The sequence below is a fragment of the Drosophila tropicalis genome, unplaced genomic scaffold (assembly GCF_018151085.1).
Source record: "Drosophila tropicalis isolate 14030-0801.00 unplaced genomic scaffold, ASM1815108v1 contig_859, whole genome shotgun sequence".
Taxonomy (NCBI): Eukaryota; Metazoa; Arthropoda; class Insecta; order Diptera; family Drosophilidae; genus Drosophila; species Drosophila tropicalis.
In genome coordinates this window covers 13,390,308-13,413,180 of record NW_027173353.1, presented here as the reverse complement: position 1 = coordinate 13,413,180, position 22,873 = coordinate 13,390,308, and the positions used below count along the sequence as shown (strand labels likewise).

The 22,873-nt window shown below is 34.6% G+C and overlaps 1 protein-coding gene across 5 annotated transcripts; it reads left to right on the top strand.

The window, feature by feature from the left end:
• Nucleotides 1–1,259: 1,259 nt before the first annotated feature.
• Mitf (transcription factor Mitf) lies at nt 1,260–22,773 on the top strand. 5 transcript variants are annotated; one of them, XM_068297920.1, is made up of 9 exons: nt 1,269–1,704; nt 3,950–4,280; nt 4,342–4,461; nt 4,535–4,954; nt 17,377–17,397; nt 20,821–20,980; nt 21,061–21,302; nt 21,376–21,540; nt 21,612–22,773. In XM_068297920.1, the coding sequence occupies exons 1-9, from the start codon at nt 1,529–1,531 to the stop codon at nt 22,185–22,187; spliced, it is 2,211 nt and encodes a 736-aa protein (XP_068154021.1). In that variant the 5' UTR covers nt 1,269–1,528; the 3' UTR covers nt 22,188–22,773. The 5 variants fall into 5 exon arrangements, with proteins under 5 accessions (XP_068154024.1, XP_068154022.1, XP_068154021.1 ...); XM_068297921.1 differs by lacking the exon at nt 17,377–17,397 and having other exon boundaries at nt 1,267–1,704; XM_068297923.1 differs by lacking the exons at nt 21,376–21,540; nt 21,612–22,773 and having other exon boundaries at nt 1,260–1,704; nt 21,038–21,244.
• The last annotated feature ends 100 nt before the right edge of the window (nt 22,774–22,873 follow it).

The window sequence follows — 22,873 nt, the reverse complement described above, 5'->3', positions numbered from 1 at the left end:
TACATAATAAACCGTGCTATAGAATTTCAACAGGAAACAAGTCACTCGACGTGCATTTAAAAGGAGGGATTCCTTTAGGTAAACTTATAGAGCTGATTGGAAATCCGGGGACAGGAAAAACACAAATGTGGTAAGTAAATCCAAAAGTACTGCATTTATTCGCTTGAAATCAAATACCATTATTTGCGGTAGCATGAAGCTCTGTCTTAATGTACAATTGCCCAGGACTTTTGGTGGCCTAGAGGGTGAATCTTTGTTTTTTGACACAAGACGCGATTTTAATCCTAACCGTCTTAAAGGTGAGTGTCAGATAGTCTGATGACAGAAATCCCTAAGTAAAAATTTCGTGTTCAGAACTAGCCGATGAGTTTGAAAGACGTTATTCAACAGCTGGTGAATCGAAAGCTATGAATGCTAAACAAATGCTTCGCAATGTCCATTATGTTCAATGTTCTAGCCCGGCTCATTTGATAGCTCAAGTGCGAAAGAGTAATGAATATCTAGCAGCAAACCCAAATGTAAGCAAATACACATACACATTTATTTGCCGTATTAAAATGCATTTAACCATTGTTTCCACTTTTGTAGATAAGAATAATTATTATCGACTCTTTATCTTTTGCTCTTCGCATGATACAAACAGTTCGTCAGCGCTATGAGCTCCTGCTAGAATTGTACGCCAGCATGCGAAGTATGTTGTACCAGCATCAGGATCAGGTGACTGTTAGTAAATTCCATTTTGCCAACCACCAGCTCCTTACCATCGTAAGATTTTTTTGTTTATTTACAGTGGATAGTGACAAATGTATTCACAAATTACTACAATAGGAGAAGCAAAAAATATTGCCGAGTAACTGGCATGGGAAGAATGCATTCAATTTTGGTGAATGAGAGAATTTGGTTTTCGCAAAACGGTACCTATTACCTTGGTAAAAATGAAAAAACTCGGAGGATCATAGAATAATAGAAATTACTCAAACTATGAGATTTAATATGTGGGTAGTAATTTGTTGCAGCCAATCGCTATCGATTCTGAAGCGGTTGTTCATCGATATCAACGAATATGGTAGGTGCAGATACCCGACTGTTTTTTAATGCATCACCTTTTTAAATATAGCATAAATTCTTATGTGTATTATGTTGCCTTTCTGTAGAAGGACACTTCTTCGGGTATTTGCTTGTATTTATACATATTTATATCACAAAGATACATACATATATCGACATCGACTACGATCACACCGCTAAAGCGCTAGCGTTATCGTGACTGTGACGTTGCTGTGGTCATATTTACTGACATTTCTGGTAGTTGTAGTTTCTTAAGTCTTGCTGCAGAGCCTGCAACGCGGCTGGCATAACTCCCGCGAATATGTGGAAACGTATTCAATTAGTTTCAATTACAATCACAATTTATTAGTACAATTCAACTCTGTGATCGACTTGGATACGGGGCGAGCAGACGAGTACACATAATAAAACGTATAGAAGTTCGCACTTACTGTTTCATTCGCACATCTATCACCTAAAAATGGCGGAATCTGGAATTGATCTGGGCTTTGACATGGAATTCGACTTGAATCTGAATTTGCTTAACGACAGCACCGAAAATATGGATTTTATGGCAAATGTTACAGCAGCTGGAAACTCTGACAATGTCGAGTTTTATGAATTAAAGTCGACGCGCTCTTTACGGACCGACGAAATGTAAGTATAATGTACATAGATGCATACACATATACTTATATATGTCAGTATGAGTGTACATACATAGATAGATACAAATTGGAAAATAAACAATGGGTTAGAAAATATATCTATGTATGTATGTACATATTTCTGTGTGTTACAAAAATACTTACATATAATGATACTCATGTACATATGTACATATGTATGTATGTACGTCCCTATATAAATGTACAACGCGATATTATTTTGCGCATGATTAGCGCTCTTTTATTATCTTATCGGCCTACGGGGTCTTAGTATCACTCATACGAGTGTGTGCGTGTACATATGTATGTTTGTACATATATGTGCATACAAACGTGAATAAAATAAATGTCTATCTTTTTACTCATTAGAGAATATCTGTGGATATGTACATCCATGGATGTATGTTTGTAAGCAGATACAAATTATATAGATGTGTGTATGTTTATAAGCAGATACACTTTAAATCGATTCTGTTATACTATGATGTGATGTAAGTTTGTTGGAATGATGTATGTATATACATACGTATGTACACAGATTTATGTATGTATGTATGTACATATATACATATGTATCTTTATAATAGCAAAGTGTTAAACACTACTTTATATACATCAAAAATACTTATGTAAATTTGTATGTAGATGTGCGTTAAACTTTTTTTGTTTCCATCACATTCATATTTACATATATGTATTTATATATAAATACAAATTTACATAGGTAATTACCAAAGTTTTTTTGTCAAGAATTTGTTACCCAGGCAGTATTTGATTAAGTAACAGCATATAAACAAAAAGAGAGGGTATCCATTCGTTTAATTTTGTTCTTACCATACAGATTTTGCAATTTTATACATATATTTTTAATCAATACTAAATCCAAAAATGATTGGAAGTAAAGGCTTTCGACTGTTACCTCCATTTTAGCTCATAACAATACTTACATATGTGGCTAATGTTTGCATTGCAATCATAAAAATATTATAATTGTTGAAAAAAACAAGAAGCGACGTGTTTCATGTTTTCAGTGTGTCACCTAAAGTATGTATGTAGGTCCGCCCCTGCATAAAAAACGCTACTATGATGTGAAACAAAGTTTATAAAAGCATTTTGGTTGCTAGCGCATGTGCGGTTGCTTGCCAAATTATAAATGTATGAACATACATACATATGTACTTTACACTATATGTTATTAAAAAGAAACAAATATAGGGTTACCATTAGCCTGATATTCCAATATTTAAAAACAACATCCAAAATAGACTCGAATGGAGTTTCTAACCCAATTTCGTTCTTCATCTCCGGCTCGTCTTAGTATGAAAGAGGCAAAATACTACACCCTGTATGGTACAACAGCCAAATACATGTATATGAATGTGTGTATGTTGGTGTGAGAAGTAACGATCTCTTAGCTATTTGGAAAAAGCTTTGCAGATTTGTATTCAAGAATCGGACGACGGATAAGCAAGATCAAGGTCTTTAAAATAATTTGTGCGGGAAGGATAATTTCTTGTTACGCATATACTATAGTATTATGTTTTCCTATTGGAGCAGAAAAACTAATACAAATGCCCTAAAGGGCTTGAGCAAATCCACTGAGGATACTCCAATAGCAAGCTCCGGCAACTATCATACTGAGTCACCAAGAGAGAGCGTAATGGCTTCATCTAAAGATGTGTCTTATGGTAGCTACAGGCAGAAGGAGAATCCTATCTCACCGACATCAGAAAAACGGCTCCAAGAATTCCAAGAGTTTTTAGTACGTGTTCAGAAGTGGCAGATGTCGTCAGCTACGCCTTCCGATAATGAAAATGTCACAAATTATCAAAACGAATCTTTCCCATCGACTCGGGTAGTACCTGTTGAAGTAGGCATAGAGCCATCAACCGTAATGGAACTAGACGACACAGGACCTGCAACACATGTAAAACCACATCCCTTAGATAATGGTATAAAATCTATTTCAAACTCTGCGGCTACAACGAATATACGAGTTACAGTTGGAATAGATAAAGATTTGGAAATGATTCTTGAAATGGACCCAAGTATTGTTGATTTGGGTGACATTGTTGGCGCCGAAAAAATTGAGTCTCGCGTCGTGGGGCTTCCTCCACTTGCGGGTGGGTAGGTATTCGTAGGAGAGATACACATGTAGAGGCTAATCCAAATTCGTTAAAAATATTTTAGTTATAATTTTTTTTTATTTATTAACTCTTATTTAATATTCCCAGACCAACGTTTAAGACTGCCACTCCGACGTCACGCACACAACTTAAACTTCAATTACAACGGGAACAACAGCAACAGGAACAGCAGCAGCAAATGTTAATGCAACAGCAACTCACTGTAAATGCACCAGATCAAACCATAAAAAATATGTTTGGTCTACAAGTCTCCAACGAACTTGAATTTGGGGGAAGCAACAGCACCAGTGCATCCAGCTTAGAACAAATGTCACAGTTAGTTCATAAAGATTGTGATCGCTTACATTCGCCAACTCCAGGTTCTTTAAAAGTACCGTTGCAGAGTATCGGAGTTGATGTGCCGCCGCAAGTGCTCCAGGTAGAAGGAATGATTCTTTTGACAACTTGCTTTAAATGTTAACCAAGCTTTTGCCTTTCAGGTGAGCACAGTACTTGAGAATCCCACCAGGTATCATGTAATACAAAAGCAAAAGAATCAAGTTAGGCAATATCTCAGTGAGTCATTCAAGCCATCTATTTGGGAATGTCCAAACTTTAATGTAAGTGAACTCTTTAATAATGTTCATTAAAATTTTTATATTAAGTCTGTACCCTTTTTCTCAATAATTGTAGTCTAAGCATGGGAACGCGCATACCTCAGCGTCGACTGGCAATCTGCAGACTTCTTCCTTGGCCAACAGGAATCTTCAGCTCGACCGACCAAATAGCTTTGGAGGTGACATAAATTGCAAGCCAACAGTACATTCAGAAGAATCGGTGCAGTTGTCGCCTTTTAATCAACACGAGCAAATATCTGTCAACGGATTGGATAATCGCAGCATTGGAGATGGAAGTCTTCCATTGCCGCACTCACATCCGTATTGTAAGGCCACATCAAGCTTAAACTCTCCCTTAACTTCACGACCTGCAGCTACCATGATAAGTGCCATGCGTAATTCCAATATCTCAGGCGCAAGTACCGCAAGTCCACTTCAATCTACATCAGCTCCTATGTCACCCAGCTTGAGTTCAGTAGCCACTAGTGCCTCAGAAGTAAGTAGTACTATACCTATGTATATACATATAAAATAGTCATTAAAATAATCATTCGAATTTAAAACTTGACAAAATGTTTGTAAAAGGCAAAGGGGAGCCTTTCGAATTCCATTAAGTATACAAATGTATATAGCCCCATAAGTCTGTTCTAATGAACACCTAGATCTCGAGACTATAAAAGCTAAAGTCTTCAAATTTATATATATATATATAAAATGTTGTATCCATACATATACATTCTTGATCAGCATGAGAAGCTAAGTCAATATATCCATTTCCGGCCGTTTACTCAGTCGCCTTAAAAGCTACATATAAGAATGTAACTTGGTATTAAAGCTATTGATAACCTGGGTAACATTAAGTATGAAACCACTATATCACATAAAAGTATACGTAAAATAGGTGAAGGAGTTTGAGAATCCCTAAGAAATTTACTATAGTTTTCGAATCAAAACACAAGATCAATATAAACAATATATGTACATACATCGGCGCTGCCAGCAGCCTACTACGTCATTGCTCAGAGCATACGCATACACACACAGACGCGACGCTACATAAAATGTGTGTGTATGCGTTCCGAACGCTGACGAGTGTATTTGCATGCAGTGCACATGTAAAATTGGTTTGCAAAGAGCATGGGGGAAGAAGAAGAAAAGGAAATTGTGAGTGTAGTGAAATAAAAAGGGACTTTGAAGTTTGTGTTTGTGTATTGATGAATTAATTTACAGAAAACGAATTTTGAACATGTAAAAATATTTTTTCAAGGACTGCAAGGGTATATAAACTTCGTCATACTGACGTTAACTTTTTTGTAGTTTAGTATGCGAGCAAAAAGACAATTGGCTTTTGCAATTCCTTGATTAACACAGTCAAATTTGGTCATTACCTTTACTGATGAGTTGTCAGATTTAACAATGTCAACACAGTGATCCAAGGTGAAATAAGTTGTGAAGTAAACGCGGATCATTCGGACAGGATGATCTGGCTATCCATCCTTTTTAAAAGGATTGAATAACTGAATAACTATACCTGTTTGCCCTAGAGATTTACTAAAGGAGACTCGAGTAAGATAGTATGTACATGTACATATATGTATACCTTTTCAGAGGTAAAGAAGCGGGGTGGAAAGCATAGACAACAACAAAAGTGCCGTTTCCAGATATTTGGAAAATTAGCACCTGTCGTATCGGTCAAAAAATTTGATACGGGACCGAAAAATGTTAGAGGACTGAAATCAAACCATATGTGAAATATAACCATTTTTATGGAGACGTGGCTGAACCTAAAATTGCATCTATTGTTCCAAAAAAAAATAATCTGATGTATGTATGTAGGTTGTAGGTATGTTGCAGTTTGTCTGTATTAAATTTCTGTCTTCATATTCCGCCATTGTCAGTCGTTCATAGTCCTTCAGACCGGCTTCATAGTATGAAATATTTGGACCATAAATTAACTTTCAACTCAACTTTTTGACTTTGAACTTTCTTTATCCTTCGTTTGTTTGTCCTATCCTAGAATATGGAACTTGCATTTGGTCACCTCAATATGAGTCGCACCAGACTAGTCTTGTGTCAGTTTAAAAGTAGTTCTTGCTGTTTCTATACGTGGCTTATGCTGGAATAATAACGTTAATTCTTTTTTTTATTCTTCAGATTCCCCTTCCTTCTTTATGTAACCATTAAATTATGTTAGGTGTAGGCACAATCTTTAAATGGCGAAACAGACTCGTTTGAGCTATTGATTTACGTTAATCTGTCGGTACCAGTTAGACAAACTAGATGTCCCTTTAACTCTAAGTTGTTGCTCAACTTACAATGACTTCTACGAACCTGATTGCAACTACCGTTACCCTCTAATCTACCTATAGTCTATATACATACATATGTACATACATATCAAGTTTAAAAATCTTGTGCTGTGGCAACGATTATCTTTAATCATTTGGAAAAAGCCAACTTTGTCTGAGCTTTAGTTGATATAACTTAGCAGGGATAGGTAGTTCTAAACCTTTAAAAGGGTTTTAAAGGTTTCCTATAATATATTCCTTCTTCTCCAATATTTGTGTATTTCCCCTTGAATTTTGGGGGTTTATTTCAAAATTTATTTTTAATTTCTATCGAGGTGATGTACCATAAATTATGTAAGCGTAGCCCTAACTATTTTTTTTAGTGAATTTTGAAATAAGGCTAAAAAAAAAAGACACTTTTAAATTTTTTAAAATTGATCGTACAGTAAGTTTTAGTTCTAGTAAAACTAAGATAAACTGCATATCACAAAGTTTTAATTTGGCACCAGAAGCTGAATATAATTGTGATACATACTACAAGAGTCTACATACCGAGATCTCTGAGATCTATGTGTTCATAGCGACAAACGGACGGACGGACAGACGGAAAAGCCTAGATCGACTCGGGTTTTGATGCTGATCATGAATATTTTTACTCAATAGGGTAGGAAAAGCTTGCTTCTGCCTGTTAGTTTATTTTGGTGGTACTAAAGTCAATATACCATTTCTCCCTTTGGGTGTATAGTAGAATTATGTATCACTTCGATTTTCTAAAAAAAATTGTCTACAAAAGAATTATCGATAACATTTCCTTTGCTAGCAACGATTGTAAAGTTTTTAAGCTTTTTGTCAGCAAGCTACGTTGTAGTTTTACACATTTTGTTGCGATCGGGTCAATGCTTATTTTAGTAGTATATTGCGTTTCGTGGAGAGACGAGCAGTGGCTGTGAATCGCCCGCGTGGCTTTGATTCGACGTGACGTAGTCGTCGCGCAGCTTATACAAATACAAGTTATAATTAATATTTATGTACATAGATGTGTACAATGTACATTGTATGTATGTATATACATATATCCGAGCACACTTATGCCGTGTTAATTGAAAGAATAAGTGAACTACTTCTCATTTTTGCATATTGCTTTGGTAACTATGGTTGTGCTTTGATTTAAATGACTTGTGTTGGATTCACGCAAGCGCATTGGAATAGTTGTTCATTTGGCATTTGTTGTGAAAATTAAAGAGATACCAACGGCACCGGATCTCAGAGCCGCTCCAGTATTAATTTTTCCGAGCCAGATATAAAGCGAGCTCTGAGAAGAAGAGAACTATATTGAACCAGAAAAACCCATAAAGTGGCGCCGACGTCACCAAGACTACTGGAAACTATGCCGGTATTGAGTTTAATGTCACGCCGGCAGACAAAAGTAAGAATAGTGTATGGAAATTAATAAACATACTTACTGACAAAGTGACTTTGAATCATGCATCTTTATGGTAAAACCATTTTTAAACTAATTCGATAGATTTGCAAAACATTTTAAATGTAACCAGTTTTGTGAACTTTATATATAGCATTACTATAAGTTTATAAGAGAGAAGAATCTCCGGATCTTTTTAAAGTATATATGTATATAAAGTATGTATGTATGTATCTACATATATTCTTGACCAGCACGACGAGTCGAGTTCATGTAGCCATGTCCGTCCGTCCGTCCGTCTCTCCATCCCTCTGGATCAACGCAAACTCCCCCTACACCGTAAGAACTACAGATTCACGGATTCAACAGGTTTGGACTACTATATCATAGAGCTCCCAAAGTCACTGTTCGTGACTTTTCCCAATAACTTAGTTGTTTTCAGCTATTGTGAAATTTAATATTTGTAAGCTTTTTACACCTTTAAACGACCGTGCCAAATTTGATCAAGATCGGATGACTATATCATATAGCTCCCATAGGAACGATCGGTCGAAAACAGTGACTTTGATCAATATCTTCGTTATTTCCTATGATTGTAGGCCATTCTTTCGCAAACATTAGCCATTGATAGCTAATAGGTAAAGAAAGAGTTACCAAAAAAGTTGCAAGGGTATACAAACTTTGACGCGGTCGAAGTTAGCCCCGGCCCTCTGGTCTTGATTAGCATGAGAAGCTGAGTCGATATAGGATTGTCCGTCCGTCCCTCCGTCTACCATCTTAAGAGCTATCTGGATGAAACTTGGTATTTCAGCTATGTACTCTTAGCCCGGAGCAGATAAAGTATGAATATAAAATACTATATCATATAGTTCTAGAAGAAACATACATAGATGAAGCCGAAGTTAGCTTCTTTTATATTTGTCAATAACTTTGTTACTTTTGATGCGATTGCTTTTGAATTAAACATTTGTCAGATTTTGTATCTGTTAATGACTGTCCTAAATTTAATCCAGATTGGCATGCTAAGATAGTAGGCCGTCTATTAGACTTTTTAGATAAAATGTTTCTCCGCTTTGACAGCTATACATAAGGAAAGAGTAACAAAAAACTTGCAAGGGTATACAAAACTTTAACGGCGTCAAAGTTAGCCCCGGCCTTCTTGTTTTTTATTTTTAAATTTTTCTAAAAAATGCCTGTCAATGGCTTTCTGTTGCTTACTTCAAGTCAAATTTAAAAACTTTTATTAGATTTTGAAGCCCAGGGCTTGAAAAAGCAAGTTTTAAAAATGATTTTCTGAATATGAGCAACATTTGAGATAACTTTCTGTTTGAATTACATAAACAGAATCGGCGCTATTTTCATTAAGCAAGACAACCAAATAATAAATTATACAAGTTAAAATATATTTTTTTGAAAATAATATACCACAAAATTTCGAATTTCTTTTCTAATGTGTATGTATAAATTTGCATTCAATTAAATCAACGAACCAAAAAAATACATATGTACATATTTTAGGCCTAACATCATTTTGGTTTATCGAAAACTGCCCTAAAACTTATACAATGTCAACAACAGAAAACCGACTGTAATGTAATTGAGATACTTTCGATAGAATTAGTTAAGGAAGAAAGATTTTCTCTGCCCGACCATCGCTGATTTTTCCTGATTTATCATAATTAGACTAATTGTAAGACTGCACAGTCTATTTTGTTTCGTGCCCAAGTATTCAAAGTAGTAACCATAACAGAATGTTTTCTTATGTCGTCATCATAAAATCCTGCCGATGTTTGTATACTCGTACTCTTTAACCCTTTATCTAAAAAGTCGAATTTCTAACTACAATCCGATGTTTCATTATTTTTCGACGAAAGTCTTTGCAAGTCTTTCATTACTTTACATATAAATAGAAAATATTTTTTAATCTTTGCAATAAAGTCAAAACTAGTATACTGGGTATAAATTGACAGAACTTTAATGAACATTTGCTCTAATTTCTTTTCATTAAAGACAAACAAATTAATCTCATATCCATTTATTTTCAAGCTGATTTGATCCACCCTAATAAATAATATGTACATACATACATACATATGTGTACATAATTATATCAGACAACTGTCAACGTCAATTTCATGACACAAAAAACAAGGTTATCATTTTCCAGAATGTTACAGTCTTTCACACAAACATATGTACATACTCTTACTGCCACAATGACTGGACTGAGGAAACGCATAATTTTGTGTACACACTTATATATTTTTGTATGTACGTAAATATCACTTATATGATTGTTAGCGAACAATGTAAAAATTAAAGCCCAAGCCACTTATGTGATATTCATATGTTCTGACAAATGAAAGTGTGTTTGTTCACTTTAGAAAATTTGATTAATTGAAACACGATAGCAGACCCACATTGATCCCTAATATAGAATACAGACGATCGCCAAAGACTACAAAGTTTCTACCATTATTAATGCAGTTCACATTTACGCATGTGTGACACAACTCAAAAGTAATTATACCATGCACCCACAGGGTGAAATGATATATTGAAGTCGCCAAAATGTATGTAACAGGCACAAGAAAACTTTTCCGACCCCATAAAGTATAGATATTCTTGGTCAGCATCAACAGCCGAGTCGATCTAGATAATAGCTAAATATTTAATATATTTGACCCGCTTCGGCCTCCACAATTTAGAAATACCGCTTGGCTTTAACAATTTACCTATCGATATTGAATTAAGCAATCAAATTAGTCTTTTTAATTTCTACCATCTTAGTTAATTTGATTAAAATCGGGCAAGAAACTTGAAAAATATACGCATAAACGTGTTTTACTAGGCGGTTCCAAAGGCCGTAGTTACATACATGTATATACATACTTATGTACATTAAAATTTTATATATTTGTTTTACATGGTGCATGGTGTAACGAAGTCGGCGAGACAACTTAGCATTTCAAAAAAAAACATTTTTATTTATCAATCATTTTTTTTTTTGGTCAATTCGATGTACATATGTACATACATAGATACCAATGATTTTAAGAAGTTTCATTACGATTGGGTAACTAACTTTATGTACATATGTATGTATGTACATGTATGTATGTACATATGTTAAAAATCTGATACATTTCTTAACAACTTAGAAATTTTCTGGCAATAATTGTAAATTAAAAAAAATATGCTTCAAAAATATTATACATATGTACATACATATATTATTATATTAGCCGCATCGCTTTAGCTTGAGTTTATAGGCTGTTTGCTTGCGGAAAGTCGTTCCATTATCATATGTTTACAGTGGCGGCAAAGTTTTTAGGACATTATATATTCTTGATCAACATGAGAAGCTGAGTCGATATAGCCATGTCCGGTGGCTTTCAAGCTATCGGGATAAAATTTTTATAAGCTTTTTATTACCTACGTGAGATCAAGTATAAAAATCTCTAGGATCAGACCACCATATCAAGTAGTTTTATACGAAAATAAGGTGAAGCAGTTGGAGTACGAAATTTATTAATTTGATAGTATTGGATATAAAACCTCAGATCCCAAAATTTGAATCTGATAGGACAATTAGAACACAAGTTACAGTCATTATAAATCGGCTCAACTCCAGCGCTGCCTGCTGCCTACTAACACATTTTAATGCAATGTCCCAATTCTAAACCCGGCAAACGGGACACTTTTTCTAAAATTTAAACTATTGACAATACACATTAAACTCTTTAAGAAAGTTGTAGGTCTATGATAAACTGTATTCAACAATTATAATCCAGAATCCACTTTGGGGCCAATGCAAAATTTTAATTTTGTATGTGTTTTTTGGGTCTTTCATAACGGAGTCTTACGGTAATAATTGATTTTGAAGTGTTATTTTTGTTGAACTATAAAAAAGTGAATTCAATCCCCCGTCAAATGAGATATTATTCATCAAAATAAAAAATAGATTCACTTCGTTGCCTCGCCATGGTTCCTTCGCGGAAATTTGAATTTTTAGATAAAACGTTTTTCCGCTTCGACGCTCGAAGTGAATGAAATAGAAGCAAGTCCGGCAGAGCCAAAGTTATTTTTAAAAAAAACTTTTCATTTTAAATATGCAACAACAAGAACCAAAAAATTCTGCAAAAAAAATATCAAAAAGGAATAAAATTGGTTTAAAAATGCTTGTTGGGACTAAATGTTAGCACAAAATGTATTTAAAATTTGTCTTGGGAACTTGCCCCGTTTTGCCCCATTGTATAAATCGAGTAAGAAGGTAAATACGAAAAATACATACACATATGTACATATGTATGTTGTTGCAATCGTTACTTTTCTATAAATCAGTTGAGAATGTTAACCTTGCGTCTCTTTCGTAATAAGCTTTGTTAAGTGGTTTTTTATTTGGCTTGTCAGCTCTGAGACATCAAAAACAAAAAGCTTAGTTACCTGCATCTTTAGATAAGGTTAACAACATGCAGTTCTCTCCATTCGTCAGTTTAGTATTTATACCATGCACACAAAGGCTGAAATGGTATATTAAAGTCGTCAAATGTAAGTATATAACAGTCAGAAATAAGCTTTTCCGTTCCCATAAAGTGTATAGCCGAGTATAAGTATAGTACATAATAGCCGAGTCGATCTAGCCCTGTGCGCCTAGGGCCAAGTTTATTATCACTTATCGACACGCCCTCTTACGTCCTCGCAATTTGAACAAAACTAATTTTCTCAAATAAAAACATTAAACGTACATATTTTCTACATTATGACATTTTGGTAGCTTAAAAATTTTCACTCTTCCATCCGCCCCCGTTATTCGTAAAAAATACCAGAGGGCCGGGGCTAACTTCGACCGCGTCAAAGTTTGTATACCCTTGCAACTTTTTTGGTTACTCTTTCCTTACCTATTAGCCATCAATGTGGAAGAACGTTTTATCTAAAAAGGCTTATGTTTGCGAAAGAATGGCTACAATCAGGAAATAACGAAGATATTGATCAAAGTCACTGTTTTCCACCGATCGTTCCTATGGGAACTATATGATATAGTCACCTGATCTTTATCAAATTTGGCACAGTCATTAACAGATATATTAAACTAACAAATGTTTAATTTGAAAGCAATCGCGTTAAAAATAACGAAGTTATTTACAAAAGTCATTGTTTTCGACCGATCGTTCACCCGATCTTGATCAAATTTGGCACAGTAGTTTATAGGCGTAATAATCTCTCTGATATTAAGTTTCACGCAGAAAATAACGAAGTTATTGAGAGAAGTCACTGTTCGTAACTTTGGGGTTTGTATGGGAGCTATATGATATAGTGGTCCGATCCGGCTGAATCCGAGATGCAACCGCATATAGTATATACAAGCCTATGTGCAAAATTTCAGCTCTGTAGCTCTTACTGTCTAGGAGGAGTTTGCGTTGATCCAGACGGACGGACGGACATGGCTATTTAAACTCGTCTCGTCGTGCTGATCAAGAATATATGCTTCGCTCTATGCGTTGCACACTTCTGACCAAAATTAATATACCCTTTTTGCAAGGGTATAAAAAGACATATCAAAAAACAATTCATCAAAAATTCAATTTTAGAAATACAAAATTTTAAATACAGTATGGATGCTTTGTGGGTTCAAGCTTCAACTCATATCATATATTTACTGAAATTTTTAAGTGATTTCTTTTGCACAAGTAAATACTAATTGTAAGCTGCATTCTTTTCAACCAGAGAAAGGATGTTAGTAAACAATTATATATTTTGTAACAGTAGTAATGAGTTTACAAAATGATGACATTATTATACTCTTGCAGAGGGTATTACAAAATTGGTCAGATGTTTGTAACGCACAGAAAGAGACTTTTCCGACCCCATAAAGTATATACAGTGGCGGACACGAATTTAAGACGTTTTTCTTTTTTTTTTTTTTAGTTTTGATTTTCCCGGCTCCTAAATAACTTATCCGAATAATTTTTTCTTTAAATTGTTGGTTATTGTATTCAGATAATGGACCGTAAGAATGGTCTTCAAAGTTTAATCCGTTTAATTCACAGGTGCATTTAAACAAAGAGAAGTCCGTTTTTTTGGGGGCATTTATTTAAGACGTTTTTTCCAAAATCTTAAATATTAAAGATAGACGTTTGAAATCTTCGTAGAAGTTGTAGATCTAGCAAAACTAAGATAAACTGCATACAACAATTTTTGAATTTAGCCCCAACTTTCGATTTGGAGCCAATTGAAAATCTGTATTTTGTATGAAAATTTTTGGTCCTTTGGGCGAGTCTATTTTACGACACTAATTCATACTAAAGTATTTTTTTATTTGAATTACGAAAGAAAGTAAATTAAATTTCCCGTCGAATGACATATTTTTCATTAAAATCGGATAAGAATTAGATATTTTTTTGCCTATCAATAAGGGACATTTTACGCCAATCTAAACAGCGGCCTTTGGAAAGTTTTGCTAGATCTACAACTTATTCGAAGATTTCAAACGTCTATCTTCAATATTTAAGATTTTGGAAAAAACGTCTTAAATAAATGCCCACAAAAAAACGGACTTCTCTTTGTTCAAATGAACCTGTAAAAAAAAAATGGATTAAACTATGAAGACCTTTTTTACGGTTCATAATCTGAACACAATAACCAACAAATTACAGAAAAATTGATTCGATTAAGATATTTAAGAGCCGAGAAAATTAGAACTAAAAAAAAAAAAAAAAAAAGTCTTAAATTCGTGTCCGCCACTGTACATATATTCTTGATCAGCATGAGAAGCTGTGTCGATATTGTCAGAATCGGATCACTATATCGTATAGTTATAGAATCTTTATGAAATTTACTAATATGATAGTTTTGTTTAAAAATCATCAGATCCCGAAATTTTAATCAGATCGGATAAATTGAACACAAGTTACAGTCGATATAAATCGGCTCTGCTCAAAGCCGACAGCTCTGCCACCAGCGTATGACGTCATCGCTCGAATCAACAGAGCGCACGCATACAAACACATACGCAACGCTACATAAACTGTATGTCAATTGCAGCATATACATATGTACATGTATGTATGTATGTAAAGTGGGGAGAAAGAAGAAAAATTAATGAAAATAATTGGAAGGTTTTGACTGTGCATTGATGAAATGAGTTACAGAAACATGGACATGTTTATACCATACACCCATAGGGTGAAATGGTATATTAAAGTCGCTAAAATGTATGTAACAGGCAGAAGGAAGCTTCTCCGACCCTATAAAGTATATATGTATATTCTTGATCAGGATCAACAGCCGAGTCGATCTAGCCATGTCCGTCTGTCCGTCCGTCTGTATGAACACGCACATCTCGTAGGCTATAAGAGCTAGAGCCACCAAATTTGGTATGTATACTCGTGTAGTAGTAAATGTATAGAGTTAATTGGAATTTTGGCCATGCCCCCTTACGCCCCTAGGAATCACATAAAACTATTTTTCTTAAAAAGTATAGCAGCTAGAGACATCAAATTTGGTAGATATACTTGTTAAGTTAGAGCGCAGAAACTAGGTTTTCAAACTTTTTGCCATACCAAATTTGGTATGTAAACTAGCTTAATGGACGCGCAGATATTGGCTATTTAAAAAATTTGCCACGCCCACTTCCGCCCCCGCAAATTAAACAAAACTGATTTTCTCGAAAACTAACAAAGCTAAAGTCAACAAATTTTTAGTATGTACACTGGCTTAGTACGCGCGCAGAGTATATATATTTTCATATTTCGCCCGTCACTTCCGCCTCCATAATTTAGAAAAAAACTGATTTCCTCCTGTAGTTTTTCGACTATCGCAATCAAATTCGGCAGTCTAACTACCAAATTTTATTGGAATCGGACTAGAAACATGCGAAATATGCGTGTGAACGTATTTTACTACGCGATCCATAATGCCAAAATTGGCCGTTGGCTAGAGGCGTCGCTAGAGTGCTCGTGTGTTTGTAGAGTGAGCGAGATAGCATAGCAACATGTAATAATATTATGGCCAAGGACTGCAAGGTAAATAAACATATCTTCTTTGATAATAACAGCCATCACAATGTATCTCAATTTAATGGGAACTTAAATCCAAATCTTATAAAAAAATTTGTATCAAAGCCTGGCTGCCTTTGGCATAGTCAGCAAGTATGCAAATTAAGTATACACTAAACGGACACTTGCTGATCCGAACCGGCTGAACTGATATATAAAACACCTTCAGTGTTTAGAAAACAATTTCAATTGCAATTTCAGCCCGTAGCTTTTATGGCCAAAAAGGAGTTTGAGTTGAAATACATATATACATACGGGCGAGCACGAATAAAATTTAGGTCACTCCTTTTAGTTTTTTATATGAATTAAGTCGTCTCGCCGACTTCGGTATACCATGCACAAGGTGAAAAAATATTTTAAATTTCGAACATGTATGTACAGTGGTGGTCAGCGGGTTAGCCCCTTTTTTTGATTTTGAATTTGATTTTCTCGGCTCCCAAGAATTTATTTATCCCAAGAAGTTATTTGTTGGTTATTGTATTTAGATGATGACACGTAATTATTATCATGCCAGCTTTCGAGGTTTTTTTTTTACAGGTGCGTTTGAACAAAAATGATACATGTTCATTAAAATCCGACAAAAATTAGATAGATTTCATCTCCTATACTTAAAAAAAAAAACTAGATAAGCAAAATTTCCCACACATCCTACGTCCCTTTTGTTTGCACGCATGTATTGGAAATTTTGCTTTCCTTTTTTTTTTAAGTATTGGCGATTTGGTATGTAGTTTATCTTAGATTACCTAGATCTACAACTTTTTCAAAGAATAAAAAAAAGGGGCTAAACCGCTGACCACCACTGTATATGCCTCATAGCATATGCTATCTCGCTCACTCTCACATAAATGGATAAATGCATAAATTTGAAATATTAATAATCTGAACGCATACTAAACAAATCTACATACCAAATTTAGTGGTTCTAGTTTTGTTAGATTTTGAGAAAAAATTTAATTTTAATTATTTAATTTTCGAAAAAACACGCAGATGCGCGTGTACTAAGCCAATGTATATTGTTTGTTTTTTTGGGCTTTATTATGTGTACATAAACTTACACCATTTCTGAATACCATTTAACAATTAAATATTAGGTTATGCTTATGTATATTAATTCGAACTTTTGTTTAACACTTCAACCTTTTTATGTTTGCAGCTTCCCTCATTTGACAGTGACGTAAGTAAATATAAATTTAAAATTAAATGTACATAAATTTGTCTTTTTCGATTCTTACATTTACCCCACTTCTGTAACAGTTGCCTTTTAGCAACGGTTACAGATACATACATACATATGTATGTAGAACGGACCGGTCTGTTAACGCTGGTAAAGAATATCTGAATGTACTTTATGGGATGGATGACATTAATAAGATACTATTTCACGTATTGGTGATTAGTATAAACATACTTGTTTCATTTAATGCATGTTATACCGTTGTCGGTAGTTGAGTTAACTTAATAACTAATTCCTAACCTGCCCCACATAAAAAACCTTAAAACCATTTGAGAATATTACTTTTATAAAACATTTCCTATCTCATACACATGTATGTATGTACATATGTATGTGTGACTTCAAATCGTTATACACCAAATGGGAATTCGTCACACAAGCTATCTCTCTCCTTCTGTAAACTCCAATGGCTATGGTACTCTATTATTCCGAACAGCTCAGGCAACGAAGAAATGTCATGCTATGATCAGTCCGAAACCAAGAAATCTTAATCTTATCTTAAATAGTAACTTTCCGTAAAAAGTAAAATAAAATATATAGTGAACACGATTAGGTTCAGATGTCGCCGTTAAATAGTAAGCAAGTAACATGTAATAAACTTTATTATATAAAGTAAAAATCTACAGAATGAAGTCAAAAAGTCATCTCGGCGACTTGGGTATACCATGCTCCAAGTGAAACAACTGTCTTAAATTTATGAAACCACCTGTAAAAAAACATTTTTACATGCTGCTTAGCAAGCATATGCGATTGCATAGATAGCAGCGTCACCAGCAAACTCCTTTCTTATGGTTTATGTAGTGAAAAATGTTTATACGCATAATATGTCTATTTTCCGTGCAATTGTATTCAAATTTGGTACCTAGAAGAAGATTAATGAGAATTTTTACTGTACCAAATTTGATTGCAATAGTTAAAGGATTGCGGTTGATAATCGCGTTAAATCAAATTACCGCGGCGGAAAGAGATGGGACTTTTTACACAAACAAAATATACGCGCTTTTTTAATGAATGCACATACACATCCAATCTTTAGGTCTCTAGCTGTCATAGGCTATAAGAAAATCAGTTCGGTTGTATTTCGGGGGTAGAAGGGGGCGTTGCAAAAACTTTAAATGAAGTTGTCATTTTATTTGGTGGCTCTATCTCTCATAGTCACCGAGATCTATATATGTACATATGTTGACGGACAGAAGGACAATTACGGTCAAAAAGCTTTCTTCTTCCTGTTACATGCGTTTAGGTTACTTGAATATATCCTATTTCATCTTGTGGGTGCATGGTATATTTTATATACCATGCATATACTGTCTAACTCTTGATCACAAAATGTCAGCGATGATGGTTGTTTTGATTTAAAATTCACAGTATGTCTAAGCTATTGACTCTGCACTGAAGCAGTTGTGTACAATTTCAATTAATTCAAGCCCCATCCTACAAATTTGGTTAAGGTTGTCTCGCTGAAATGAAATGTGTGTCATGCTCGTTGAAGCAAGTTGAAATCGAATTTGGTAGCACTATACAGTGTAGATATTTTTTTATATCTATATACATACATATGTACATACACATATGTACATACTTATTTATGTGTATAGTAAAAAATATACTTACATGCATGCATATATATATATATATATATATATATGTACATATGTATATATATATGTATGTACATATGTATGTACATATGTATGTACATATATATACAAACACGTTGATAACTTGGTATTCGTAAGTCTATCTACCGAGTTTTGTAGTTTCGATGTTTAAGTTGATCACCTGCACGTGTTAATTGGTTGTGCAACTTTTAATTTTTTTGTACCTGTGGATTACATTCGTAATTAATAATTCACGACTAATCAACAAAAAATGTTATTGACAAGGCGTATTTGTTCCAAATGTTGAAAAAAGTAAAAACCTGGGAAAACTGCATTTTATACCCTTATAGACGGTATTATAAAATTAGTCGGATGTTTGTAACGCAGTAAAGGAGACGTTTTCCAACCCACAAACAATATCTTTATATTCTTGATCAGCGTGAAAATCAAAGTCGAGAAAACTATGTCCGTCTGCGTGTATTAAGTTTAGATCGGACTTTAATTCATAAAAGGGAACATATGTATCAAGCATATATTATATCAGTTCGACGAGATGAGTTCATATAAGTTAAGTCTGTTCGGCTATCCGTTCGGACAACGATCGATCAAAACAGAGACTTTTATTATTAATGTTGTTTATTTTAGACTAATGTGATAAAAATTAGTATTTGTCTGTTTACATTCTAAAGATTTCGCCAAGTGACTTTTATCAATAACTTCTTTTTTTTACGATTCTTATTAAAATACATATTTAAAGTAAATTAATATTAAAGAGACATAAATTAAATTTACTAAAATTAAAATCTACAAGTATATATGAATTTGGCACTATGGTCAGAAATCTAATTTTGCAGCCATAAACTACAATTTACAATATTAACATTCTTGATCAGCATGAGAAGCTGAGTCGAGATAGCCATGTTCTTCTGTCCGTCCGTGCGTGATCGTTTTACTCAGCCATCTTAAAAGCTATCGGGTTGAATTTTTTTTGTGCTTTTTATTACCTGGAGCAGGTCAAGTATGAAAATCTCTAGGATCGAACCACTATATCATGTAGTTGAAGAAGTTGGAGTATCGCTATGAATTTTACATGTGATAATATTGGATATAAAACCTCAGATCCCAAAATTTGATCAGATTCAAATTTTGGGAACTCATTTTTTATATCCAATACTATCTTATTAGCAAATTTCATGGGGATACTCCAATTTTTATTAAATTTTTTTGAAAATGTTTCTTCTAGAGCTATATCATATAGTGGTCCGCTCCTGACAATTTTCATACTTTATCTCACCCGGGTAATAAAAAGCCCCCCAAAAAATGTATATATTATTCATCGCGATAGCTCCTAAAATGGCTGAGTAAAACGCATACGCACCGACGGACCGACGGATTGAAGGACCGACGGACATGGCTATATCGACTCAGTTTCTCATGCTGATCAAGAATATATATACTTTATGGGGTCGGAAACGTCTCCTTCTGTGCGTTACAAACATCTGACCAATTTTATAATACTCTCTGCAAGAGTATAAAAAGAGTAATAATGTGTATTGATAAATTGAGTTGCAGAAAACGAATTTTGAACATGTAAAATTATTATTGCCAAAGACTGAAAGGGTATATAAACTTCGAAGTTAGCTTCTTTGATATTTCTTTGAACATACTGAAACAAGCAAAGTTAGCTTTCCCCTCAGAAAACTTTAACGATTAAAACAAAATTTAAATATTATTTATAATCATATTATTTAAAAAATTTTAGGCGGACGATCTCCTAGATGATATTTTGCAGAACGATTCGTACAACTTTGACAAAAATTTTAACTCAGAGTTATCCATTAAGCAAGAGCCACAAAACTTGACCGATGCGGAAATAAATGCATTGGCCAAAGACAGACAAAAAAAAGATAATCACAACATGAGTAAGTATTCCAATTTACTGTCAGAATAAAGCTGCTTTATGCCCATTTGTATTGTAGTACTTATTTTATTTCGTATCCAGTTGAGCGTAGGCGACGTTTCAACATCAACGACAGAATCAAAGAACTAGGAACACTGCTTCCAAAAGGCAGTGAAGCTTTCTATGAAGTCGTCCGTGACATTCGGCCCAATAAGGGAACCATATTAAAATCGTCTGTGGATTATATCAAATGTTTAAAACATGAAGTGACACGTCTAAGGCAAAATGAATTACGACAGCGCCAAATGGAGATGCAGAATCGGAAGCTTGTATCTCGGATTCGGGTAACTGTCTATTTGAACATCCACCACCACTAAGAATCTCATTCTCTTTTTATCTTGTTACAAATATCGACAGGAGCTGGAAATGCAAGCCAAGTGTCACGGTATATCATTATCAGACTATAACCAAACATCAGTCTCGGCTCCCACGCCAGACAGCACCTACCTCAAGAAGAAGTCGAGTCCACCAACTTCACAAAGTCGTCACTCGCTTTTAGAGGACCTTGTCGTCGAGGCGAGAGTAAGTTGCAAAGACACATAAGTTTATTAACACTCATTAAAATATTTTCTTCTATTTATATCACTATATAGTTTCCAGCTGTAGCTACCAACGATTCAAATATAACAATGAATCAAATCGACGAGTTGATGGAAGATTGTAATCATCCCGTACAAGGCGGCGATCCAATGCTGTCTTCACACAGTCAAATACTATCTGCACCTCATTCACCTATGGCTGTTCAACTTCAGTGTCCAAATTTCAGCGTCGGAGTCGGCACTAAAAACAATGAGAATGGCGAGGTGGAATCAGACAGTGTTGTGTTGTTTAACGGCTCGTCCAGCGAACTACCTTTGGCCAGCTGCAATAATATAAATTGTAATGCAGACAACAGTTCATGCGGATGTCTTCAGCGGCATTGCCAGCTAGATCCACATCAGCACCAAGTAAAAAATTGCCAGCAACACCACCACCGTCATAGAGAGGCTAGCATGCTTGGCCGTGACCCGCTTCTTTCATCATCACACAACGGACAGCTTGATGACGATCAACGTCATAGTGTTGACTTATCAACAGCCATGATAAGCGATTCTTTATCGTCTCTAGTGGACGATAGTCATAGCGAACCTATGTTGCTCACGCCAGATGCTTTGGATATTGATCTCTGAGCGGCGCGCACCTTCGACTAGCACCAGTTCAAAATTGAAGTAGAAATATTTTTAGTATTATTAATAGTAGCCGACGCCTCGATCCTCGCTATTACAGATTAGTGACCCATTGCTGTTAACGAATTGTTAAATGTTTTTACTTCTAGAAGAATGCATAGTAAAATGATTGTGCTCAATTTGGTGAGCGATTGGATCTGCCCGTCTCAACTCTTGTATTCATTACCTAGTATTTCAATGAATATCTACGTGACTTGGAGAAATGACACAGTACGCGTGAACCTTGTATGTACATATGTACATACATACATGCATTTGTTCGGGATTGCGCGTTTGTACAATTTTTGTTTGCATTCCATTGTCAAGTCTTCTGGATAACTAAACACTTGGCAGATAGCCACAGTTTTCTGCAAGTCCTTTTGTACTTATCTGCACTTGAAACTTTTTTTATGTAAATGTACATATGTACATATGTAATTATATACATCTTCTCACCAAATTTTTAAACGCTTGTTTAACAAGGCGCTGTTACTGTTTTTTCTACATGTGTGTTGTAAAATTTGTTGATTTAATAAACATGTTATGAAAATCTTTGTTAGTTTTATTATTAATTACGTAGTAAAGCATTTCACATTAATTTTGCATTTATTCATGTCTGTCTAGAATCACCCCTTCACTGCAGTTTGAAA

Bases quoted from the DNA above. Each gene is read 5' to 3' on its own strand.
- Mitf (XM_068297920.1), top strand. From the start codon at position 1,529: ATGGCGGAATCTGGAATTGATCTGGGCTTTGACATGGAATTCGACTTG. The intron at 4,955-17,376 runs GTAAGTAGTACT...TTATGTTTGCAG, and splicing joins TAGCCACTAGTGCCTCAGAA to CTTCCCTCATTTGACAGTGA. The intron at 17,398-20,820 runs GTAAGTAAATAT...AAAAAATTTTAG, and splicing joins TTCCCTCATTTGACAGTGAC to GCGGACGATCTCCTAGATGA.